Below are 27,324 nucleotides of genomic sequence, written 5' to 3'. Positions count from 1 at the left end.
TGCTTCTAGGACTTCGGCTTGGGCTATGGCGGCAGCGGCGTCTTCTTCTTTGCTTAGAGCCTCTAGATCCGCGTCTAATTCGGCCTTTCTACGTGCATTGGCAGCGGCGGTGGTAGCAGCGGTGGTAGCAGCGGCGGCGGCATTGGCAGCGGAGGCGGCGGCGGCGACCTGCTCCTCCTCTTCTATGCGCGCCTTTTCTGCCCTTACGGCTGCCTCTCTCCGACCATATTCGGCCCGGGCACGTGCGGCCTCTGCAGCGGCTCTCGCCTTGGTAGCGTTTGTGCTTGCGCTGGACGCGTTAGACTGCGCTGATCTTGCTGACCTTGATGAGTGTCTGGATGTGCTTGAGCGCTGCGATGCGGTTTCCAGCAAAAGGTCCTTTCTCCTACTCTCAGCCTCCGTGATAGTGGTACGTACGCGGCTGTGTCGTGCCAGGTCAATGTTGCTCTGTAAGTCTCTTTCTTGCAGGCTTTCGCTGGTGTTGGCCCTGGTCAGGTAAGTAACGTATGCCTCTGATAGCTCTTGATAACGCGAGTGATCAGTCCTTAATTGCGTTATTGCCTGCTCGAGCTGCTGCGCATAGTTGCCAATACTAGTGACATTGCGTATTCCCAGTGTGGTTGTTTCCCAGGCCAACTCTAATTTAGCGCGGTGCGCTTCAATGTCGCTCTCATATTTTTCGCGGGCCTTTTGTGTCAGTGTGACTGTCCGTTTAGGCCTTGCGCCTGCCTGCGCCTGTTGCAGTTGCGCGGCGGTCTCTGTGTCTGAGAGATCGCTTTCCTGCGTGATGTCTGGTGAGGCTCTGAGTTCTGCCATGCTGTAGGTGTGTGTAGGCCTTTGCCAGTGCGTGTGGCGTGCGGTCTTTTACCTTGTCAGCGATGGGCGTCTGTCTCAGATGATGCCGAGCGGTGTCCTGCAGCGTGCAGCGTTGGGGTAGCTGTACTTACAGGTGTCCGTTGGCTCCTCACTGTGGGGCTGAGCAGCGGGTGGACTCAGGCAGAGAAAAAGGCAGTTAGTAATTGTGAGAGGAGCACTGCTGTTGCAAGGCTGCTGCGCAGCTTGAGCTACTGGTTGTCTGTGAAAGCTGCAGACTGTGTGCAGTTGCAGAGGCTGCTCTGTGTACTATTAGCAAAGTAAGGCTGCTCACTGTCTTTGCATAAAGCTGTGGTAGTTTGCTGTGTAGAGGCTTGTGGCTCTGTGTAGCAACGTGCTCGTGCAATGTGGTGAGAGACTGCTGATTATTTGCTATGTAGGCTGCCTGCTTGTTCCTTTAGCATAAAGGCTGTGGGTAGCAGCTCCTCTGTGTGTATTTCCCAAGGCACACGGTCCTCTTTTTACTATTCTGAAGCCAGGGCACGTTAGTATGAATGGCTCCCGATAGCATTAACACAGTTCCCTTTTAAATCACTCCAAGTCCTGTAATATTTCCTCCACTTTATTGGGAAAAGGTAGCAGGGTACAGATACTTGTGGATGGTGTGTAGTGGTGATTATTAGTTAGAAACCGGTAAAAAGAGATGGCCTCACCAAGGGTTATAAACAGAGAAAAGTTCTTTACTCACTGTCTCCAGGGTTGAAAAGGAAGTGAGGTGCGGTGTGGGCAAAGGAAAAGTCTAGGGGCAGACCATGTCTGAACAAACAGGAGGGGGGGCAGACTAGCCCATTCTGGTGAGGATCTCAGAGACTGCTGTAGCAGCTCACTGATGTCATGCTCGCAGGCAAGGAGTGCAACATTGTAGCAAGCCACGCAGGCACAGTATGTGTCTGCAGACTCCATGCAGCTGGGAATAAAATCTGACAAGCAGAAACTGCAAAGGAGAGAGGGGGGTGAGTCAGAAATGTGGCTCTTGTTCCATAACAGACGCGCTAGCTTCTGCGCTCCTCCTCCTCCACCCCAATGTCGCGCTTGCAAAACAAACTTGTTTGTATTGCGCAGCGCCGCTCTCCCTGAGCGCATGTGCACGCGCTAGCACGCGCACCGCTATGCACTACTACATTGCCGTCCAAGTGTTTGATTGGCACCAGCTACGTAGCCTGTACTATGGACGAAGCCTCGGTCTTTTATCAAAGGAGTCATTTAGAAGCAACTAAATAAATCATCGATGTTTAATCAATATAAGTAGCTCATTTTGTTCCGAAATCCCTCTTAGGCCTCGCCCCCACTGCTCGCAGCTGCGTGTGCTATGCTGTGCGCGGCGCAAACAAGATAGGGCCCTCTATGTGCCAGGCCCAGTAGGTACCTGCGCGCGCCTGTAGAAAGCGCGATGCGTGCCCGCATTTTGAAAGACAAGGATTTTCTGTAAACCAATAATGGTGCAGATAGGTTAGACCAATGAGAGGGAAGCATTTCAAACCAATGAGAGCGAAGTCTGGTGATACGTGACGCCATGGCTGCGCCCCACCCCGACGCACGCCCTATCATCACCCCTAGACCACTGATCGCGGCCGAAAGTGGTGCAAGTGCCATCAGGCACTCCGACGCGCACACACCGACTGGGGCAGTAGCCTTAGGATCAAATTGTACTAATTGCAGTCACATGTTTAAGGGTTTACATCTGAAAGATTGATACCGATAAGTATTTTTAAATATGGTTTTTAAGTTTGTTTGTAAACATGTTGAGTTGAGACTTGGAAGGGGATTGATTTCCTCTGGCTGCTCCCTTATGTCTGATGTCACTGTGTGATCAACAAGTGCTTGCGTAGTCAGATATCCCCATTACCCTCCTCTCCTTATCTTTATTGGATCTCTGATAAGGACAGGGTGGACAAAGAGTAAAGAAAACACTTCATTGATAAACATTCCCCCACTCAGAAACCCCTAACAAATGCAATTTGAATTAAGAAACAAAAGCAACCAAATCCAATTAGACTGTAAATCGTTTACAAAAGTTTTTTATTTTTTTATTTCCCCGGTTATGTGGGATCGCACTTTTAATTCTTATCTATCTTTAACTGCCCCTCCTGAGGCCGCGTTCACACTGGGGACTTCGCGACGCAGCGTGCGTCTCTGTCCGCTGGGCGATGTGTGATCATCCCCAGCCCGACGGAATGTTCCGACACAGGGCGACATCATAAGAGTATGATTTTAGCATAGCAAGGAGATGAGAGGTTGTGTTACCAGAAGGTTTTTCAGAAAGGTTGTAGGATCATTTGCTGCCCAATACATTGCAGGCACCCCTGACAGGGAGGAATGTGTCCGATTTAACCCCTATCGTGTTATGCGATGCTTTAACTGGTTAACTCTCTATGTCCTGTATTGGGCTGTCCTGTGGGATTAACCGTCACATGAATCTCTTCCTTACAAACTCTGGGTAATAAGTCAATCTAGTTTATGGCGCTATATATAAATAAAGACATACCTGCATACAACTATCTCACTGTAGTAACAATGGAGGGAGAGGGACTAGGTGGTATGATACATTTTATTGGACCAACAGGTAGTTATGTTACAAGCTTTCCAACCTGTCAGGGTTCTTCATCGGGTATGGCAGAAATACAGAAACAACAATGATTATATTTATTTATTTATAAAATGTTTTACCAGGATAATACATTGAGAGTTACCTCTCGTTTTCAAGTATGTCCTGGGCATGGAGTTCAGATGACAAATACATGGTTACAAATATATAGTTACATTAAGTGAACAGGGTATACATTATATACAAGGCATTGCATGCACAGTTAGAGATAATATATGTTATAGGCGTATGTAACAGTTACAGACCAGATTAAAATGTGAGGCCGCATTAGTTTTGAAAGAACGTAGACTGGGGGCGGCTATGAGAGTCTCCGGTAGGTTGTTCCAGTTTTGGGGTGCACGGTAAGAGGAGGAGCGGCCGGATACTTTGTTGAGCCTTGGGACCATGAACAGTCTTTTGGAGTCAGATCTCAGATCGGTGGTTTTCAACCTTTTTTTGGTTGGGGAATCCCAGAATTCGATGGTGAAATTCTGGGGAATCCCAACCCCCGCCCCCCTCCCATCTCTCGCCCACTCACCCCCCTGTCTTTCATGTCTCTCCCCCCTCACACTCTCCCCCTTATGCTCCCTCTCCCCCACACTTTCTCCGGGCTGAGTCCCTGGTGGTCACAGCGGCGCGCGCTACCGCGTGCACGCTGCACACCACAGCACAGCCCTCTATGGGGAAGGCCCCCGTGGCTGTGTGTGGGCGCGCACGCGCTGTGACACGTACGCTAGCAGTCAATGGCAGGGCAGATATGCCCCGTCATAGCCGTGCCCCCCGCGCTCCCCTACAGACCACCGATCACGGCTCTAGCCTCTGCACGCACCGCCATGCCGCCCGGCACGTGTGCAGCAGGAAGAACTGGGGCCGTAGCCTATCACTCACTCTCCCCCTCTATCTATCCCTCTCTCTTCTATACACACACACACACACACACACACACACACACACACACACACACACACACACACACACACACACACACACACACACACACACACACACACACACACACACACACACACACACACACTTCCCCTCTCACACACAGAAACCCTCTGTCCCCCTCCCCCATACAGACACGCACACACACTCTCCCCCTCCTCCACACAGACACACTCTATCCACCTCCTCCACAGACACACACACACACAAAGACACACACTCTCTCCCCCTCCTCCACACAGACACTCTCTCACCTTTCCTCCACACAAACCCACTCTCTCTCCCCCTCCCCCCCACACACACTCTCTCCCCATACCCCACACACACAGACAGGCACACAGACACACTCCCCCACCCCACACACACACAGACACACACAGATACATACACACACACAGACACACAAACACACAGACACATTCTCTCTCCCCCACACGTAGATACACACACACACACACACACAGTGTCTTTAAGGTAGCCGGCTCTTGTGCTGATTTTCCTCTCCTGTCAGACAGAAGTTGGAGGCAGAAGCAGGGAGAGGAAAGCAGTGAGCTGCCCGCAGCCGGGTCACTCCTGCGTGGGGTTGCGCTTTCTGACCAGCAGACTATACCGTGTACGTAAGAGGGATATCTGGTTACAATGCATGTTGAGAGGAAACCGGAATATGATGAGGTAGAAACAGGTAGCCTAGTGTGAAAATTAACAGTGGAGACCTAAAAGGCAATTCTCTATTGAAATGCAAAAGTGGCCTAGACAGTAAGAAGAGGAGAGGGGGGAGTGGAATGGGACAAGACCAGGGTTGCCACCTCTCCAGATTTGACCCGGAGACTCCGGGTTTCGGGCACTTACCTCCGGGCTACGGGTTGCCGTTGTCAATCTCCGGGTGGCGGCGGGGTGCGGTGCGGCAGCGTCTCCGGCATTCTCCACTATTTCACTGCAGTTCACCCTTCAACTGCAGTTAACATGGTTGCGTGGCGTCAAATGACGCTGCGTTGCAATGGCAACAGGATGCTACGTGACATCATGACACTATGTGGCGCGACGTGACATAGCGTATGGTTGCCATGGCAATGCAGCATCACTTGACACCGCGCAGCCATGTTCATTGCAGTTGGAGGGGGAATTGCAGCAGGATGCCGCGAGACGCGGCTGCACCACACCGCCACGTACGGGGTTTTTTCCGCCCCCCCTCCAGATTGGCCTTCAGTAGAAGGTGGTAAACCCTGGACAAGACAGTGATGTGAAAAAATCTATCTAAATATAAACCCACTATAACTAGTTTAATGTCTTGTTATCTATATAAAGATTGTTAACATGCATACATACATTTAATGCAATATACACTATACAGCCAGTCCTCGCTTATCTGACGTAATGCTTCCCACAAACCGCTGTTGGATAACAGACCTTCGGATTGCGGGTTCATGTTAGTTTGCGGCAGTGAGCATAGAATAAGTGGTTCCGATGTCGAATGTGTCCAGTGGACTGCATTGTGCGGTGTCGGATAAAGCATGACCCATTCATACATATAACAGAAACAGCCCTGTGTGATAAACACAATCTGAATGAAAGAGGACGACCCTCTTTTCATTCACGCCATAACTCATAGGTCATGTTCACGTTATCGCAACTTGCTGGAAGGGTGGTGGCACGCGGGCGCTGTGCACTTTGCCGACACTGAAGAGCTATACTTCTGACTCCATTTTGAAAACAAATTGTCATGTTTTTTTTCATTGACTTCAGTACCAAAAAGAATGTAAAAAATAATAATTGTTTGGAGTACAACTGCTTTTGTATTTGTTTGTTTTTTTAAACGTAAAGGTCGATTACACCCCCAGTAAAAAAACAAAACATTTAATCTAACTGTTAATAGAAAGTAATTACTTTGTGTGTTTAGTATATATATTTTAAAAAAATACAAATTATTAATACAATAAACAAACTAAATTATATGAAGTAATTGGCTTCCTCGTTTTCCTCTGTGTTGCCATGTTCATTGTTTTTTTCTGCCCAAGAGTAACCGCCTGTGATGTCAATTAGAAATGTGTCTGATAGGGAACATTTGATAGTGACAGCAGGAGGGTGGTAAAAAGGAGGTGATCTTGATGTAAAAGTTTCCCTTTAGACTGTTTATCCTTAGCAATGATGTATCACCAATGTTAGAAGTATCTACTATGTCAGGTAATTTAGTTACATTGAATCTTTTTGTCATCTCTGGAGAGTTACTGTAGGTGAATTACACTGTTATCTATAATTCCTGGACCTTCCTGTCCCCAACATTACATTACCAAAATAGCAACATGGAAACTCCCTGTGCTACTTATTTAAATCTTCATAACTTTAATATGCATTTAAAAAAACAGATTACAAAATATACTTGTTTGTGTTTTTATTGAGAACAATGGTATTTTTAGGGTGTAGCCTGGCTTTAAAGCAGTTAAACATGTGAAATCTAACTTTAAAAAAAATAATCAGTTGTGCAGTATTAGATAAGTGACTGTTTTTTTTTTCTTTTTAAATTCAATTCAATATATGTATGTATATCTTTACTTATATAACGCCATCCAGGTACGCAGAGCTTCACAGCAGTAATTCACGTGACATAGTAATATAACACATAATGGGAATAAGCGCTTCAGACATGACAGTAACATTAGGAAAAGGGGTCCCTGTCCCAAAGAGCTTACAATCTAAGTGGAAGTAGGCAGAACATACAGATGCATTTTAATGAGTTTTAATATACTGAGCATCCTTTGATTTCTATAGCTGTTCATTCCGTTCAGCGTCAGGCCACACCCTGATATGTTTAAAAACATTTATTTTTCAGTTCTGTAGCATTAGATATTACTACATTGTTTTGTAAATTCAACTCTTAATGCCATTTTTAATTCGTTTGAATATAATGAGCATATTTCTATAACAGGTTTTAGCCCACCTACCAAGCAGTGCAAGACCTTTATAACACTTTCCTGTTCGGGATAATTTGTTGCCAATATTCCCAGCAGTTTGAGCTGTAAACTGTAATAATAATTAATGTAACCTTAGTAATATAAGGATACATTGTAGCTGCCGAGTTAGGCCGCGCTTATAGTGCCGGCGACTTTGACGTCGCTGAAAACAAATACATTGCCGCCGCGTGTGCTTATTTATTTTATTTATTTATTTATAAAATATTTTACCAGGAAGTAATACATTGAGAGTTACCTCTCGTTTTCAAGTATGTCCTGGGCACAGAGTTAAGACAAATAATACATGGTTACAAATACAGTTACATAATGAGCAGGGTATACATTATATACAAGACATTGCGTGCACAGTTAAAGAAAATATATATTATGGGCGTATGTAACAGTTACAGACCAGATTAAAGTGTGAGACAGCCTTAGATTTGAAAGAACTTAAACTGGTGGTGGATGTGAGAGTCTCTGGTAGGTTGTTCCAGTTTTGGGGTGCACGGAAGGAGAAGGAGGAACGTCCGGATACTTTGTTGAGCCTTGGGACTATGAACAGTCTTTTGGAGTCTGATCTCAGGTGATAAGTGCTGCAAGTGGTAGGGGTGAGGAGCTTGTTCAGGTAGGTGGGTAGCTTGCCCATGAAGAATTTAAAGGCAAGACAGGAAAGGTGAACTTTGCGCCTACTCTAGTGATGACCAATCTAGTTCTTTGAGCATATCGCAGTGATGTGTGTTGTAGTTGCATTGGAGAACAAAACGACAAATTGAATTGTAGAGGGTGTCAAGTTTGCCAAGGTGGGTTTGAGGTGCTGAGCCATATACTATGTCTCCATAGTCAATAATTGGCATTAGCATCTGCTGTGCAATACGCTTTCTGACCAGGAGACTTAGGGAGGATTTGTTCCAGTAAAGTACCCCTAGTTTGGCATAGGTCTTAGTTGTCAGGGTATCAATGTGCATCCCGAATGTTACGTGGGAGTCAAACCATAAGCCCAGGTATTTAAAACTAGTGACAGGGGTTAGGGTGGTGTTAGCGTTGGTTCTAATCAGGAGCTCAGTCACTGGAAGCTTTAAAAATTTAGTCTTGGTCCCAAACACCATTGTTACAGTCATGTCAGTGTTTAAAAACAGTTTGTTTTGGGAAATCCAGTTTACGAGTCTCAAAAAGTCAGACTGAAGTATGCGTTGAAGGTCAGAGAGACTATGGCTGTGTGCATATAGGATTGTGTCGTCTGCATACATGTGTATTGAGGCTTCCTTACAAGCTGTGGGAAGATCATTAATGAACACCGAGAAGAGTAGGGGCCCCAGAACAGAGCCTTGCGGGACACCACAGGTGATATCCAGGGGGTTGGATACGTGAGATGGACACGTGTTGGGATCTTCCTGATAGGTAGGACTGAAACCAGTTTAAAGCATGCTTCCCTATTCCAGAGTTCTGGAGTTTGTTAAGCAGGATAGCATGATCAACTGTGTCAAAAGCCTTTGCAAAATCTAGGAATACTGCACCAGTGAGTTGTCCCCGTTCCATTCCACACTGGATTTCATTGCAAACTTTTAGCAGGGTAGTTACGGTGGAGTGTTTGGGACGAACCCCAGATTGGAATTGGCTATGGAAATTTGTCTTGGTATAGAAATCGCTTAATTGGGAGTGGACACATTTTTCCATGACTTTGGATAGAATTGGGAGAAGTGAGATTGGCCTGTAGTTTGAGACAGTGTTTTTGTCCCCACTTTTGAAGATTGGGACAACTCTGGCAGTTTTCCAGGTCTTAGGGATATGGCCTACAGACAGGATAGAGTTGACTATGGACGCAATTGGTTTGGCAATGGCTGGGGCACCAAGTCGTAGGAACCTAGATTGTAGTAAATCAGGTCCACATTGGCTGCTTAGTTTTAGTTTGTGGAGCGCTTGTATAATCTCCTCTTCAGATACTAGGCCAAATTGAAAATTGTGGGCAGTGTTGGGAGGGGGTGGGACTATAGGGGTACTCCCAGGATGAGATTCAGGTTTGTGGTTTGGGCTGCGTTTTGCTAATAAGTTAGTGGCACACCCCACAAAGTAATCATTGAATGCATTTGCAATGTCAGTGGGGTTTGTCAGAGTAATATCCCCCTTAGTGATATTACTTGGTTGTTGATGGTTAGGAGGCTGGAATATATTGTTGATAACCTTCCAGAAGTTAGCTGGGTTTGTTGTATTTTGGTGGAGATTGTCAGAGTAATATTGTGCTTTTGCATGCCTTGTTTGCCTTGTGCACATGTTCCGCATGCATCTGTAGTGATTGAGATCCTTGGTAGTGCCAGTTACTTTGTAGCTTTTCCACAAGGTATCCCTGAGCTGGTAGAGTGCAATAAGGTCAGTTGTAACCCATGGAAGGTGGGCCCCTCGTACCCTTATTTTGCGTAGTGGAGCATGGGTATCGCAGAGTTTTAAGAACTCGGATTGGAAATAGTCGAGTGCAGAATCAGGGTCGGGAATTACATCGATTCTGTGCCATGGGCAGTTGGTAAGGTCATCCAGAAACTGTTGTGGGTTAAAGTTTTTAAATGTTCTAGTAAGGAGAACTTTAGGGCTTGATTGGGGCGGTTTAATATTCCATACACAATACACTATTGCATGGTCACTGAAAATGTCAGGAAGGATGCCAGAGGATTGGATTCTGCTGGGGTTTGAGGAGAGAATCCAGTCTAGCAAGGAATGGTTGTGCGATTTCAGGTTTATCAGTGTGGGCTAATAGGTTTATAGTGTGCGCGACGGCGACAAAGCGACGTCGCGGAAACTATAAGCCGGCAAAATTTGATTTTTCAATGGCTGTCGCGTCACGTGATGGCCCTTGAACAAATCAAATTGCCGGAATCCCGCGACCCCGCCGCCCGGCGAAACATAACTTTCGCAGGTGGTGACGGGTGACGTCACCCGCCATGTCGCCGTCACTATAGGCACGCCTAACACTGACTGAAGCAGCCATTTCGTTAGGCACACAATCAGGCTTTTTACAGATTTATAACTGGAGCATCAAACATTGGCCAGTTTAGGTACGAATGTAGAATTATACATATTCACATGCATACATATTAAGAAAGGGAAAAAAAAAAAGGTGGGGGGGGGGGTAAATGTAGTATTGCTGCTTTAAGGTATGTACACAATTGAGTATTCATGTATACTCTCCACAAAACTTAAATAGAAAGTAAAAAATAAATAAAATGTTATATATATTTAAAAAAGTTATATATCACAAATTCTGTAAATAATGACACTGAGTTTGAAGCAGGGGAACCTGGTTCAATTCCCGTGTCAGCTCCTTTGTGACCTTGTATAGGTCACTTTATCTCCCTGTGCCTCAGCACCAAAAACAAAAATTGTAAGCTCTACGGGGCAGGGACTGTGACTGTACAAATTCCTATGTTCTGCTCACCACGCACTGTACTGTAATTGTGAAGCGCTGTGAGTCCCACTGGGAGAAAAGCGTTATAGGAAATTCTATATTAACCCCGTCACCCCTCCCCAAAAGACATAAAAAAACATGTTCACGTTCCCTGTACCATAATCAAACGGTTGACAACACACAAACAACAATACAATAAGCAGGTTTAATCCCTCTATGCCCCCCTGGTGTCATGCACAGCACAAGCTATACAAGGTGTCAATGACCCCGCCCCCTTCATATTCCTCATGACGTCTCCACTCCAAAATGGCGGCTCCATTCCACCCAACACCTCCCCTCTTCCGTCTACTTCACACTGACTCAATCTAGCTCTTTCCGTTCTCGCGCCAAGCTCCGCCCCCTCCCCTTTTTCTCCCAAACCTCCCTCCTCCTATTAGCTCTCGCAAGAAGGGCGGGTATAAAGTCTCGCCTTGGCGTCAGCGCACGCCGGGTGACGTCACGGCGCGCCGTGCGTGGCGGCGCCCGTATAAATAGCGCGTCGCGGCAGCAGGGGCCTCTTCCCCTCTACCCCAGCTGTTAGTGCTGTGTGTGAGTGTGTGCTCCGGAGCCTGGCCTCGGCACACATTTCTTATTATTAAAAAAAATATAAAAAAAAAAAAAAATTACAAAAATCCTCTGAAAAAAAAACCTCCCAGAAAAATTCCTCCCCCAACTCTAACTTCCATATTTTATTTTTACTTTTTTTTTTTTTCCTTCCTCGCTCACATCTGGTTTTAACGATCTTACGGAAAATAACAAACCAACGGGGAAAAAAAGACGAAAAACATCCCGAATTATTGAAAAATACAAATTAAAAAAAAAAGAAAAAAGAAAACACGTTGAAAAAAAAAAAAAACAGGAAAGCGGTGAAGTGAAGCTCAGCAGCCCCGAGTCCCGAGGAGAGTCTCGTTAGGAAGCCGACGGTGAGACGGAGCCCCCCGGCAGCATCAACAAGACCGCGGCCCAACCGTCACCCCCGAGCCCGGTGAGCAGCCACCCCGCGGGGGAGCAGGCCGATGGGATGGGATCCGGGGATATGGAGGAGCAGGCCGAGGAGAGATCCGGGGATATGGAGGAGCAGGCCGAGGAGAGATCCGGGGATATGGAGGAGCAGGCCGAGGGGGGTGGGAGAGAGCCGGAGATATAGAGGAGCAGGCCGAGGGGGGTGGGAGAGAGCCGGAGATATAGAGGAGCAGGCCGAGGGGGGTGGGAGAGCCGGGGGTATAGGGGTGCAGGCCGAGGGGGGTGGGAGAGAGCCGGGGGTATAGGGGTGCAGGCCGAGGGGGGTGGGAGAGAGCCGGAGATATAGAGCAGGCCGGGGGTATATGGGTGCAGGCCGAGGGGGGTGGGAGAGAGCCGGGGGTATAGGGGTGCAGGCCGAGGGGGGTGGGAGAGAGCCGGGGGTATAGGGGTGCAGGCCGAGGGGGGTGGGAGAGAGCCGGGGGTATGGAGGAGCAGGCCGAGGGGGGTGGGAGAGACCGGGGGGTATAGCGGATCCGGCAGCGGGTGGTATAGGCGGCCGGTGAGAGAAGGCGCAGTGGGAACAGTACGGTTTTTTTTGGGGGGGGGGGATTCGCTGATGTAGAGGATGCCGGCGGGGTGGGGATGGGGCGCGCGGTGTGGCGGGTAGTGCTTGACATGCGGTGCGGTAACTGGGGCCAGCCCCTGGGCCCCGGCATGGAGGCCTCTCTCGGGCTCCGGGGGGAGAGGCGGGCCTTGGCTTTTCTCTCCACGGTTATGGCGCACGCACAGAGGCCTATAAATCCTCCGTGTGGGGTCTGGCTGTGGTGGGCTCCGAGTGGTGCACGGTATATTTGGGATCCCTATCCTGGGGAGAGTATCGGAGGGTCCGATGGGCCGCATGGCGAGGACACGGCAAACAGGCCCCACACACCAGTACGGGGGGATCTGGGCAAAGGTGGCGCTAACTGACCCCCCCACCCCCACCGGATGTGTGCATGGTGGCTAAGTGAGGTATTATGTGCTCGGTGCTGCAGCAGGCAGGTCTCACGTGTTCTTGGCCTCGTGGCCCATACACCGGGGTGATATTTCCGCCCTTCCTGCTGGTGCAAGGGTAGGTGCTCTTGCTGCTAGGGATCAGACCGCCACCCCCAACCTTCCCCTTAACTTGACGATCTGTGTCGTACTGTATATTACCTCCTCCATGCGGTCACACGCCTGATCCGTGCCCAGTACTTTGATTGAAACGTGATTCTCAGTGTGCTTACTCAGAAATTATCATTCATATGCTTAACATGGTTATGTTTGCAGTTGAAAGTTGCTCTAAGGGTTTGGTACAATTGGGTTTTAAGATGTTGTTTTTCTTCATGCTTGGCAGTACTTGGTTAAGGGAGGATTGGCTTCCTAATGTGACTTGGTTGTGAACACTTCATATTCACATGTACATTCTTACCGTCTTAACCGTTTTCTTCCTCCTTTCAGTGAAACTTGAAACCCAAGAAAAGATGAATCCTAGTGCTCCCAGCTACCCTATGGCTTCACTGTATGTGGGAGATCTGCACCCAGATGTAACAGAGGCCATGCTGTATGAGAAGTTCAGCCCTGCTGGTCCTATCTTATCCATCAGAGTTTGCAGGGACATGATTACACGCCGCTCCCTTGGCTATGCCTATGTTAACTTCCAGCAGCCGGCCGATGGTAAGAACTCCCTGATATTTTGATGTCTTACTCTTTCCATATGCTTGATCTCTGGAAGCCCCTGTGGTCTAGTTACAGGGGTGCGCAAACATTTCCCCCTGTGCCCCATGTCTGCACTCCCCCCGACTCGCGCTCCTTACCTTATCTTTGGCGTCATGATGCCATGGGGTCGCGTTGCCGGACACAAGGTAAGGGAAGTTAGAGGCCTCAGGCGATCCCCCTGCATTTCATTTAAATACCCTGGGGAAGAGCGCGGGGCTCTAACCACCATGCGCGCGCCCCCATGAAAATCTAACCCCCATTTTGCGCTCCCCTGGTCTAGTTTGCAGTGAGTAAGTTTGGCATTGTTTGTTTTTTCAGGCTTCCATAGATTAGTGTTTAGGTATTGTAAACTTTTCAGTGTTTGGGAGTCTAAAGGGGTTCTGCCAATCTAAAGTATATTTCCCTTTCTTCCTTGGCTGTAAACTTGCAGTCCTGCAGTTGGAGAAAATGATAGTTGACAAACTGCTTTTTTTCTGGCCTGGACTCTTATCTGTCCAACCATTCTCCCTCTAGACTCCAGAGGTCTTATTTCAAAAGAAACAAAATATTTATTTAGAAAAAAATCGATGTTTTTGATCTTTATAAAGATCCAAGTTATGGAATGAAATGTCGATATTGTCTAAATATTTTCCTACTTTTGAAATAAGACCTCTGGAGCACCACTCTTTTCTCCTCTAGAGGCAGTTGTTGGACATACTGGTTGCGCCTTGGTGTGGGGCGTGCACCCGAGGCAATTTTGACTTCCAGAGTCAAAGTACACATTTTTTTTTAATTGTACCTGGGCACTTATTCTGTAGTCCGTTTTTTTTTTCTCCAAACCATTTCTCTTATGCCTGCTCAGTGCAATCTTAAGATGGACAGGTGTCAATTGTAATATTTTGGCCAGGTTGACATTGGAACCAGGCTGTCCCATAGTTTAGCTCCGTAGACCCCCTATTCCCTCCACAGGAAATAAATGGCTGCCGCATTTCGGGCAATCGCTTGTTGCTTCTTCCTGATAGACTGCCATTTATGTCCACATTTTAAAAAGTGGTACATTTACCAGCATGTATCTCTGGAATCATGGGGTCCTCGGAGTTGAAAATTGTTCTGTTCAGTTCCAGAGGATTCCCACCTAAGACGTAAAAAGGCAGTGTAGTTATGGTGGATTGTTTCTTTAAATATGTATGTTTCTCTAACCAGTGTGCTTTAAATGATTGTAACTGCTAACGTGTTGGCTTGTTGCAAGCATGAGGAGTTTATGTACAATGAACTTGTGCTCACTCAACCCATTTTTCAGTAGTCTGAAGTCAGTCAGTGGACTGAAGGAGCGGCTCAGTGAGTAAAGACACTGACTGGCACTGAGTTTGAAATGGGTTCAATTCCTGGTGTCGGCTCCTTGTGAGCATGGGCAATTCACCTCGGGCACCAAAAACATATTGTAAACTCTACGGGCCAGGGTCCTGTGCCTGCAAAATGTCTGTAAAGCGCTACATATAAAATAGCAGCGCTATACAAGAACATTCTATTATTGCTACATGTTGCAACATTGTTCTTCTGAAAAGGATAGCTGAAAACACAGGACACTTATATACCTTGTTCCAACTTTTTAAAATTTGAAATAGTGGCAGTCTTTAATCTGCTGCATTAAAAAAAAGTTTATTTTATTGTAGTCACTTTCAAATCTGTCATTCAGTATAACCTTTCGGTCTGTTTGGTGTCTTAAATGCCCACTGACTCTGCATCACCTTTGTGAAAATAAACCTATTTACCTTGATGGGACTTGTAATAAGGTAACAAAATTCCTGTCTGGCGTTGGTAACTTAGAGCCATGTGTTGGGAGTTTTTAAGTCCCTGATCGAAGGAAAATGCGTTTCTGTAAACGAAGTTGGAAGTGGTGACTCATTTGTTAAATGCTTAAGCCGCATCAGCATAAGCTTGCTTTATTTGTTCAATCAATGGGTGGAGTCTGTAGCACATGAGAATGGCACCCAGCAGCTCACACATTGCTAGCTTGTATTGTGTAATCCTGTGTAAAAAGGCTGCAGTTTCAGAGCTTTGTTTTGTTTAACTATTGTATTGTGATTGTGAAGGACACTAGCACTCAGCTCATTAAAAATGGAGCATTTGTTAAGCACTTAGTACTGGAAGGTTTTGGAGTCCTATACTGCATAAATCTCTTATAACTTTACATATTGCTTGGATTACCTTATGAATCCAAATGTCCCCAAATTGATGATTATTAAAGCAGCAATTGCGCCTACCCATATGCATGTATTTAACAGGGTTTGAACCGATTGTTCTCTGGAGCTAAGTAAAACACTTATCGAGGCTCAGGGAGCCCTCCATCTCGATCCATACTGTTTTAGATGCCAGTGTTTTATTTTGCTTTAGGCAAAACAAAATGGTCCCCCAAACTTCCAGTTCCAAAAGGAAGCTGCTCCGTCATCAGGGAGATGACTTTGCTGCTTCCTATTGGTTGATCATTTAAATGTCCATGAAGTAACACTACTTGCACTCATATCCAGTTAGTTAAAACCGTAAGGGCCTCCAATAACGGAGACCCCTAGAGCTAAATGAATGCAGTTAAATTCAGGAGGATCCCAGTGGTTCGAATTATGTAAAGAAATACATATTGACATTTGCTGGGAATGCTGCTTTAGGGTAAATAGGAACTAGTAAAAGTAATTTTTTATGTTTTAAATGTATTGGTTAAATATGCCTCAGCCATATCATGCTTTGGGCTGCAGTTATCTTTGGTCTGATATTTCACCTAAATGGAAATAGAATTGTAGTTTTTGCTTACTTAGTGGAACACTATTCTATTTCAGGCATTATGTAGCTTGAATATTAGAGGCTGCAAATAGGTGAAATCATTACTCAGCTGCTTTTGTAGTGCTATGTCTGCTCTACTTTCAGATATACAGTTGAAGCAGGAGGTCTCAGCAGCTGGACTGTTAATTTCAGCTCCAGGGACTTGGTGCTTACCTCTGTAGGTGCTGCTGTTATCTGCAGATGGCTCCAATGTGTCTTGTTGGGGCTAACGTAATGGCGGCTTAATTGTCATGTCTTGCGTGCCAATAGGAAGCAGTGATCACTTGTGGCTTCCTATTGGGCCATGTGACGAGGGGCATTTAAACATGGTGATGCCGTCACCCCCTCTGGAGGTAAGTATCTTGAAGCAGGGGGTCATTGGAGCTGAAATTCACATGGTTAATTTTTAAAATCTTAACTTAATCTTAAAATCTTTATAAAGGCGTCACTGCCTGCACTTTTGTATTAAGAGGGAACTACTTCTTTAGCTCTATGAAGATTACATGCTGTTGGGGCTCCAACCACAATGTTATTGATGTTTTGCTCATTTTTAGGGTACATTGCAACCACAGCTCTCACCTGCAATCATGGAGTTTTTGTTCTGTTAGGGGGACAAACTGTTTATGGAATAGCTACTTTGGTGATCCTGTGACATGGAAAAGAGCGAAAGTGGTAGAAGGCAGGATTTGCTATTGGAAGTCTGAGAACCAGTTTGAAATAGTGCTGCCATCATGTATGTTACCACAAGCCAGTAAATGTATCTGCTAGGGACTTGGCCACCAAAGGATTGATTGTAATAGTTCAAAATTCATTTATTATATATCAAAAGTACACTTCCTGTGCTGCAGGTTATTTCCTATTGTATAACAATCTGCTGCAGGATCTAAAATGTGTCCTGTATTTTCACTACAGATTGATTTAATAAATTCATATTATATTTTCAATGTATGTAATATATCTCCTAATTTGTTTTTTTTAGCTGAACGTGCTTTAGATACAATGAACTTTGACGTCATAAAGGGCAAGCCTGTGCGCATCATGTGGTCTCAACGTGATCCATCTCTGCGTAAGAGCGGCGTTGGTAACATTTTCATCAAAAACCTGGACAAGTCCATTGATAACAAAGCTCTGTATGATACATTTTCTGCATTTGGAAATATCCTGTCTTGCAAGGTAGGTGAATTGCCTTTTCTGCCATAGTGTTCCAGTAGTGCTTTGAGGAAAGTGGCCACTGACAGTTTGCTCTATTGCAGGTGGTGTGTGATGAAAATGGATCAAAGGGCTATGGATTTGTTCATTTCGAGACACAGGAGGCAGCAGAAAGAGCTATTGATAAAATGAATGGCATGCTCCTAAATGACCGCAAAGTGTATGTATCAAGTTTTATTTATTAGCAAACTTACACAATAAAATGAGTCTTTCTTCAACCGTTTAAAATGTAATGGTGTAATGTAACTAGCCTGCTATTAAAAAATAGATATCCATAAATTTGCAGTCCTGGCAGCACATTCACTACCCTGTTGCTGAGCTTGGAGTGTAGAGACTTGGGCAAGTTGACATTTTGGCAAATGTTTCTCTTCCCATGGCTGTCACCACAAGTGGCTGTGTACAGCTCAAGCTTGGAACACTGGACGGCTCTCTGGTACATGACAACACTAATGCAACGGCCCTGTCTTAAAATGGCACCAAGCAGCTGGCTGAACGTTGTTTTGCATACATACCTTATTCGTTCCTTTCCTTAAAGCAGAAGTTACACGACAGCTGCAAGTGTTGGTTTGTTTCCAGAAACACTGCTGGGTGTCATTTACAAGGTGGTATAGAACGAATGATCACAATTATAATAATTTTGCTTAAACTTTGGACCGTTACACATTTTTAAAGTTTAATATCTGGACCCATCATACAATATGAGAAATACCTTTACGCGTTCTGTTTTGCCAGCTTTATGCTTATTCTCCAGTGAAGTCCCAAAATCTAAGGAGTTTCCCAATATATGGAGAAGGCATGCATATAACTGATTTAAGACTTGTGCTTGATGCTTTGGTATTTAGAAACTAATTCCAAACATTTCCAAAGGTTTGTTGGGCGGTTTAAGTCTCGCAAAGAACGTGAAGCTGAACTTGGAGCTAGAGCAAAGGAATTCACCAATGTTTATATCAAAAATTTTGGAGAAGACATGGATGATGAAAGGCTTAAAGAAATGTTTGGAAGATATGGTAACTTTTGTTTCTTGTCTAATGCTTTGCCATAAAGTGGCAAAATTGATATTTTTTTTAACATATCGGTGAGAAACTGCAGCTTACCCTCTCCACTAATTGAGATTTAGCCATGCTCTGAGAGTAAATTTTACATAGTCTTGCATTACTACAGTCTCAACACACCCTGTATTTTTTATCTGTATAGAGCAAGCATGTATGCAGTATTTTGCATAAAAATATGTAAACCTTTGTTTAGTCTCTTGAGCCTGAAAGTATTTGCTGGTAAACATGCAACAATGTGCCTTATTGAGACTTGTAGCAGTATGTCCAAATGTTTTCAGGTTACAATATTTACAAAACTCCTTGTTTGCAGGCCCTGCACTGAGTGTGAAGGTTATGACTGATGACAGCGGAAAGTCCAAAGGCTTTGGCTTTGTCAGCTTTGAAAGACACGAAGATGCTCAAAAAGTAAGTTTGTGTACCTCATTTAGTAATTAATGTTACCCTTCATGGTGTTTTTTTTTTTTATTTGATTTTTTTATATATTTTTTTTATACTGGTTTAAGCAGCCGTATTCAGGATAAAATTGGATTAGTGACTTTTACACTATGTAAGGAATGTACAAATGCAATCAAAGGAACGTGTATTACCTGATCACAGAAGCATAAGACATGGGACATAGTACAGTGAGCCGCGCTGAGCAGATGCACTTACCCCCTGCATCTGTCATCAGCGCGGCTTTTGCAGCCGCTTCCGCATGCGTGCGGAGGCTCAGATATTTTGGAGACAGGCAAATTTAAAATTTGCCGCTCAGGGAAGCGGTGGCGTGACCGCTCACATCCAATGGGAGCGAGGGACTAGCCCCGCCTCCCGACACGCCTACGCACCACCCCCAAACCACGCTCACTGCATCGCCTGCCAGGACACAAAAAAGCTCCAGTTTGAGCAGGCGAGGCAGAGAAGGAGCGCTGATCAGCGTGGTCTGAGGTACCATGCCCGAGGCCGAATAGTGGCAGGAATAGAACTGTTCAGTGTCAGAAAAGCATCAGATGTTGCATTAGAAGTAGACTCGGTCTGTTTAAAACCAATGAAAACATGGGCAAAAACAAGATTGGTAATCTGCATTAAAGTGCATTACCTGGAATTTTCAAGACGTATTGTATTTTGAGAACGGAACCATAAAAAGCACCAATCAAACGACTGGAAATAGTCTTTGTACTTGTGCACAGATGTGATGTATTTCCCATAAAGCAAAACACACTTCCCACTTTGAGAACTTATTACACGTTCTGGTCATGTAGAGTTGCCATTTATCAGATACAGTGTGCATGAAGTTACTATTGCCCAACGCAAAAATAGTGCAGTGCGTTTTTTTTGGGGTCTTCACTTTGTACTTTTAATACCCCAGGTTTTCATTCATGTGGTTGAAGTGTTTTTTACTTCTGTTCTACAGCACGGAAATAAATCAAAGGAGATGTGATGCAGTCTAATTTTATACATGCTCACTAAATCGGAGTATGGTTTGCACTTGTGCATTTGTACAATGCATTTTGGTCTTTGGTCTAACAAGGCTTAGAGGTGAACTTTGCCATATCCATCACCGGTGTCCCTGGTTTATTTGCATAAAGTTGGATTAGGACTAATTTTACCTCACTTTTTTTTTTTTTTTTCCTTGTCAAGGCTGTGGATGACATGAATGGCAAGGACATGAATGGAAAGGCTATTTATGTAGGACGAGCCCAGAAGAAGGTGGAAAGACAAACTGAGCTTAAGCGAAAGTTTGAACAAATGAAGCAGGACAGAATCACTAGATACCAGGTACGTGATATCGATCAGCCTTTTATTGTCTTTGGCTACGGCCCCAGTCACGGCATGCGCTCGTCAGAGCGCCAGGTGGCGGGTGCACCAGTGAGCTGTGATCTAGAGGTAGCAATGGGATACACGGGGGACATAGCCATGAAGTCATGACAAACTGCCATTGGTAATCAGTCAATATTCCTGTCTTTCCTCCCAGCAGTCACGTCCTCGTGCTTTGTCCGAGCACACGCGCTCCAACTTGGGCCTGCCCCATAGTGCTGTACTTTGTGTGCAACAGCGTGTGCACGGCCACTGGGGACCCAGCCTTAAATTCAGTCCTTGTACTATAAACATCCCTAATTTTGTTTTTATTATAGGGTGTAAATCTTTACGTTAAGAATCTTGACGATGGTATTGATGATGAGCGACTACGGAAAGAATTTGCACCTTTTGGTACCATCACTAGTGCCAAGGTAAGATACTACAATTCTGATATGGCTTATGTGTAAACTCTTTCTAGGTGCGCTGATCTTTTGCAGTGCTTTAACTTCCACTTGTTGCTACGAGGTGGCATTCAAGAGCAGAAGTTATGCTGCTTTAATTATATGCATATTTTCAAAGCTTCACGTGTCTCTTGACATCGGAAGATTAGTGGAGTTTATAATACAGTATTATAGTATGATCTGTCACTCCTGTTGGTAGATTAAAAGCCTAACCTACAGCATCCACCATTCTATGCTACTGATGGTTAAGAGCTATACACTGCAGAATTCCTGAAAACAAAACCACTCTGCTTGCACAATTTTATTAGTCAATGGAACCTGACAGATTTACTTATTTCCACTAAATCCGTGCCATCTTGTAAGCAGTTCTGTTTCTTGATGATGTGAATGGAAAATGTCTTTCCACTTGTAGGTAATGATGGAAGGTGGTCGCAGCAAAGGGTTTGGTTTCGTATGCTTCTCCTCCCCTGAAGAAGCCACCAAAGCAGTCACAGAAATGAATGGCAGAATTGTGGCCACCAAGCCCTTGTATGTTGCTCTGGCACAACGCAAGGAAGAGCGACAAGCTCATCTCACCAACCAGTACATGCAAAGGATGGCAAGTGTTCGTGCTGTACCCAATCCTGTGATCAACCCTTACCAGCCACCTCCATCCAGCTATTTCATGGCGGCAATCCCACCGGTACGTTTACCTTTTTCTACAACTCGAAACCTGTTTGCATTTGTACACCATAAAGTTTGGTGTATCACAATTAAATGTTTTGTTCATTTTGACATGCAGAAAACTGCATCACCGAGTAAGAACTTGTCAATTATATTTTGATGGGGAACATTGCAGTAACTCAGCCTGTTAAATTAGAACATCTGTTTTTTCAGGATTCCCTAGGATACAGTTACAAGTGACACCAAATCTAGACGGCAACTGCACTCCTACTAGAAAAAGCATTGTTTGGTTCATTTGGTTTACACCTTAATGGTTAGATAACGTGCACAGGCATTTAGATGGCAAATTTTGATTGTTGGTGCTCACTAGCATTTTCTACAATTTGGGAGCCCTACTGCAAATCTGCATATGTGGCTTCTTCAAAGTTTAGCAGATTTAGCAGTAATGATGTACTTTTATACCATCTTTGACCCAGCACTCTTATTTAGTTGTGTAATCAAATGCATAAATGGTCTATCTTGCAGGCTCAGAATCGTGCTGCATACTACCCAGCTGGCCAACTTGCCCAGCTTAGACCAAGTCCCCGCTGGACTGCTCAAGGTGCAAGACCCCATCGTAAGTCTAGCTGTATTTGCTATGGAAATTTGTTTCATATTTATTTATCAGAATTAAATCTACACTTTTTTTTTTGTTTAAAGTGAACACAATGAATGATATACAATCAGCTTTAAGCTTTAATCATGAAACTATGGGTCAGATGAATTTGCTTGTTTTAATAAGTTAACACCATGCACTAAATTTAAGTACAAATGTGTTAATCTAAACCATTTATACCAGAGTTACAGCATCAACAAGTCAACCTTAATGAGAATTTTTGGTAATGTTAACCGATGCCATACTATTGGTGCAACCTCTTTGCATGAGAATTAAGTTCATTTGGGGCCTGTGTGTGCATGTACACTATCTAAATGCCCAAATTGCAAGTTGAAAACACTGATATCCACCATTACTTTTAAACAGCATTCCAGAACATGCCAGGCGCCATCCGCCCTGCTGCTCCCAGGCCACCAGCATTTGGTGCAATGAGACCAACTTCTCAGGTCCCGCGCGTCATGTCAACTCAGCGTGTTGGTAAGTATTCAACATTGTTAACGCGGCACTTCTAACCTGTTCCTATTCTTGGGTGACCAAATGATGTCTCCTGGTGCCAGACTGCGGTGTTATAGTTGTAATTTCCTAATGTCTATTTTTGCCTTTACATCGGTATGGTCAGATGTTGACCACTACTGCTGAACCAAGAATGTAGGGAAGATGTCCTCCATTACCAATAATGTAGAATAAAGATTGTTACACATTGACGTGCTGCTTTAACCCTCATCCTGCCAAGCATCGTAATGTGCTTCTTTTTTCTTTTTTTTAATCTCTTCAGCTAATACATCAACACAGACTATGGGTCCCCGGCCAACTGCTGCTGCGGCTGCAGCTGCTGCTACTTCCGCCGTTCGGACAGTCCCTCAATATAAATATGCTGCTGGCGTTCGCAATCCTCAGCAACATCTTAATACACAGCCTCAAGTTGCCATGCAGCAGGTACGTATTGTTTTACTGAGGGAAATAGCTGTCCTTTTATGAAGTCACGTCTAAAGGCACATCATTAGCCGTCTCTAGGACAGGGGTGGCCAACTCAGTCCCAAATAGCTGCCACAGGTCAGGTTTTCAGGCTATCCCTGCTTCAGCACAGGTGTGCCTGAGTTGATGAGTGCCTGAGTTGATGACTACACTGGCTAGTCAATAAATTAAAATGTCCATTGGCAATCATTAACAGCAATTCTAATATGTGAAGTAGCGCGGTTTACTGAAGAACCCCCCCCCCCTTGTGTGTTTCCCAAATCAACAAAAACTGTTGCCTTTAAAGCAGTGTGGTGGTCCTAGATACAGGGCTTCTTTGACATCTTTAACAAAAATCCTTGTTACATTTGGTGTACACTCTGATCATAGTTTGTAATGAACACAAGTTATAATAATGTGACTTCAATGACCAAGCTTTTAAACTGTGTAAATTATCTTTCAGCCCGCTGTCCATGTGCAAGGTCAGGAGCCCTTGACGGCTTCTATGTTGGCCTCCGCCCCTCCACAGGAACAAAAGCAAATGCTAGGTATGTATGTAAGATCTTTGTCTCGGGCATGTCTGTGTACACGCCATACATGTTTGAAGTATAGTTTGATATTTAGTTTGCATAGTGGTTACGTTTCCTTGAAGTGACTTTTTAATTCCTGGAAACATGCGTCAAGAATGTCATGTCTGTATAATCTCCATCTTGTGGCGTTCAAATTACAATCATCATTTTCTATGACTTAACCAATTATCTGTCTCAAACGACCAAAAAAATCCCCAATCACATGACACAGTATTCGGTTAAATACGATCTGTTCTCATAAGCAAGCGTCCATTGGGTAATCCCTCACACATGCGCGCAACTGGCATATTAAAAAGTGAAATTGAACGTGGTTGACCTCAGTTTTATTTTTTCCCTATACTGTGGTTCTTTAATGTATTGTGTTTTTTTAGGTGAGCGTCTGTTCCCACTCATTCAGGCCATGCACCCATCTCTGGCTGGTAAAATTACTGGTATGTTACTTGAGATTGACAACTCTGAACTTCTCCACATGCTTGAGTCACCCGAGTCTCTCCGTTCCAAGGTATGAACTGAACTGCCTTTTTCTGGTCTTTAATCATGGTTTTTATTTATATTTAATATACGTTTATATTTGGTATATTTATATTTGGTATATTTTTGATAGATTTAATATATATATTAGTATGTACAGATACCAGAAATAAGCGCTCAAAAATTAAATATATCCTGTGGTCTTATTTTTTTCCTTTGCAGAATGGTTTATTTATTTTTATTTATAAAATGTTTTACCAGGAAGTAATTAAGTGTTTCCTCTCGTTTTCAAGTATGTCCTGGGCATAGAGTTAAGACAAATAATGGTTACAAATACAGTTGCATAAATTAACAGGGTATACGTTATATACAAGACATTGCATGCACAGTGAAATAAAATATATATTAAATATATGGACAGAGGAATAGACAGTTTATACTGTACGTTTGTCATACAAAGTGCTATAATTTCTACCCACAGTTAGGCCTCGGACATGGTCAAAAAGACCGTGCTGAGCCGCGCTGAGGGGAAACATCCCTATTAGCGCGGCTTTAGACGGCGCTTCCGCAGGCGTGCGGAGGTGTGTGGAAATGCAGGAGACTGGCAAGTTTACATTTTGTAGCTGAGGGAAGCGCAGGGCCGGTCACGTGACTGCCAGAAGCCAATGGCAGTCCGTGACGTGGGGCCCTAGCCCCGGCTCCCACCCGGCACACAAGCGCGCTCGCTGACGCTCATGCAGGGACACGAAAAATCTCCTGCATGAGCGTCAGCGCTGCCCAGTGCTCTTCATATCACCATATCCCACGCCTTAAACGTTACGGACTTCCTATAAGATTGTAATGCATGAGTCTAAGAGGCATTTGTGGCTTCATGGCTTTCATAATTTGCTGCTTTTGTAAACACCCAAAATGGCTGCTGTCCATTTTTGCCCATGCAACAGATTACTAGTTGGGTTACTAGTGATTCTTTCATTGGATATTTTATTACCACACAAATATGGTACAATTGCCGTGTAAATGTTAAGTGTTGCATTTTAAAGCATCTCTTTCACGTTTAACTAAGGAAACATATTATAAGTTATATTCTCATTGATTTGAACATGTACCTATGTTGCTGTTTTGGGCATGACTGCATGTGTAAAAGCTAGAAAATAAAGCCCCAAAAACCATTGCTGTCACAGTATCCATGTTTGGTTTCCTGTGTAAAATACCATGTGTATCTGATTAGGTTGATGAAGCTGTAGCTGTATTGCAAGCTCACCAGGCTAAGGAGGCTGCCCAAAAAGTGGTCAACAATGCTACTGGTGTCCCAAGTGTTTAAGATACACGTAAGTATGTAGATTTCCTCCTGTGCATGCTTCCTATTTTACAATATCTGGTCATTTGACTTGTCTTGTTTAAAAACTTTTTACATTTTAACATAATTTAGTTGGTGAGCTGAATTTTTGCACAGTCCATGCTGTGAGCAAAGTGTGGTAGCAACATATTTGATTTACTATTTTGTACAAATCTACACTTTTTCAATTACTTAAAGCAAGTACCATTTGTGTGCACATTAAAAATCAGGATCTAATGCACAATTTAATTATCAGTTTAATTCTGCAATAGAGCAGAAATACAACTTCATAATCTTTATTCTATGAAGTATCTCTCTAGTGATAATTTAAATCTTCAGACAGTTTGCTGATTTACATGCCAGTTGTAAAAAGTCTCAACTTTAGCTTTAGTTTGTCTTGGGTGGTTAAAGACCTGTTCATATGTAATTGATGTTGCGCTTAAATTGGAAATGTTCACCAGTGAAACATGCTCTGTGATTTGGCATAATAATATTTAGTATATATTACATAAGATGTTTGATTCCTAGATTGCCTGAATATGTATTGCTAAAATTGCAAAAAAATCTCTACGTTTTAGAAAAACAATTGTAATGTAATCTGTTTATTTTCTAGGTACATGGGAACATAATTGAACTGACTTCACTTCACCGAGAAAACTATCAAAACTATCAAAACATGGAAAAACTTAAATATTGCAAAAACACGGCAAAACATAAAATCAAATAAAAAAGGAAAGGACACGTTAAAGCTTACGTACAGAGCAAATGCCAGGTCTGGCAAACAATTGCTAGTCCTTGATAATATATATATAAAAAAAAAATATTTACAAAAAAATCGCAAAATACAAAACCAAAACGAATGTTTTTTTTAGACCTGGGGGAAAGGCATTTTCAGCACAGTACGAGAAGTTAAAGCATTCCTTTCTTTGATTTTGTAATTCTTTACTGTGGAAAAGCTCAGAATTTCACCACTGTTATAGTTGACACTGGGAAATGATAGCTGAGCAAAGAAACATAATTTGGATTATAAAATTCTTGCTTTAATAAAAATTGCTTAAACACTGCATTGTGTCCAGTCTGTATCAAATGTAATGTCTATGTAGTTCAATGGCTTAGTTGGTATCTGGATGAAGATTATTTTACTGAACTGAAGAAGCTTCAGTAGTTTAAAGCCAGGGTCTTAATGTTGCTGCCCCTCAAAGTGCCATCAATGTCAACTCTGCTATACTCCCTCGGTAAAAAGGGACATTTAATAATATGCATAGGAGCTTCTCCCTGCCCACTCCACTTTGCTTTAAATTTCCTATAAAATGGCGCTCGGTCATATCTAAATTTATTTTCATTTATGGCTCCTTTCAAATACTAGGTAAAACACTGAAATATAATTTAAATGTATGGTCATAGATTCAACCATTTTGATTAAATATAAACCTGGTCTGCAATTTTCATCCATTTATATGGTGTGAGGTCAGCAAGCAGAACAGTTTAAAAAATAAATACATTTTGTGAAATGTGCTTGGGTAATTAGTCCCCTTTCCAGCCATGGGAAACTGCAGTGACTGCACATTTGCCTGCAGTAAGATGAGCATTTTTAGACTTTCTCTTGCGATCTGACTGAAGCGGTGCGCGAATCTGACTTATTACTGAGTTGAAGAAAAAGTTTACATTTACTGTTGAGCGGTGAATAGTTAAAACTTAGATGATTTCAAATGTTTAAACTAGAATTGAAGTAATCACTTGGTTCATTTTGATCTTCAGTGGCCATGTCCTTGTGAACCTGTGGCCTTAAATAAAATAATGCAGAATGTAATTTTTGCTTCCTTTGCCACTGCTTGTATAAATATACATTTGCCAAACTCCAGTCCTCAGGAGCCACCA

The 27,324-nt window shown here is 43.8% G+C and overlaps 1 protein-coding gene across 2 annotated transcripts; it reads left to right on the top strand.

Moving 5' to 3' along the window:
- Positions 1-11,286: 11,286 nt before the first annotated feature.
- Positions 11,287-26,510, top strand: PABPC1 (poly(A) binding protein cytoplasmic 1). Of its 2 annotated transcripts, none has more exons than XM_075582589.1 (16): positions 11,287-11,771; positions 13,229-13,444; positions 17,259-17,452; positions 17,533-17,648; positions 18,356-18,495; positions 18,851-18,945; positions 20,158-20,295; positions 20,652-20,747; positions 21,190-21,459; positions 21,966-22,056; positions 22,462-22,572; positions 22,871-23,031; positions 23,513-23,597; positions 24,011-24,141; positions 25,339-25,442; positions 26,060-26,510. In XM_075582589.1, exons 2-15 carry the CDS (start codon positions 13,252-13,254, stop codon positions 25,429-25,431), a joined length of 1,914 nt encoding a protein of 637 aa, XP_075438704.1. In that variant the 5' UTR covers positions 11,287-11,771; positions 13,229-13,251; the 3' UTR covers positions 25,432-25,442; positions 26,060-26,510. The 2 variants fall into 2 exon arrangements, with proteins under 2 accessions (XP_075438704.1, XP_075438703.1); XM_075582588.1 differs by having other exon boundaries at positions 11,288-11,771; positions 25,339-25,438.
- The last annotated feature ends 814 nt before the right edge of the window (positions 26,511-27,324 follow it).

Source organism: Ascaphus truei, chromosome 2 (genome assembly GCF_040206685.1).
Source record: "Ascaphus truei isolate aAscTru1 chromosome 2, aAscTru1.hap1, whole genome shotgun sequence".
NCBI classification, from domain to species: Eukaryota; Metazoa; Chordata; class Amphibia; order Anura; family Ascaphidae; genus Ascaphus; species Ascaphus truei.
This window is presented reverse-complemented; position numbering and strand designations above follow the sequence as displayed.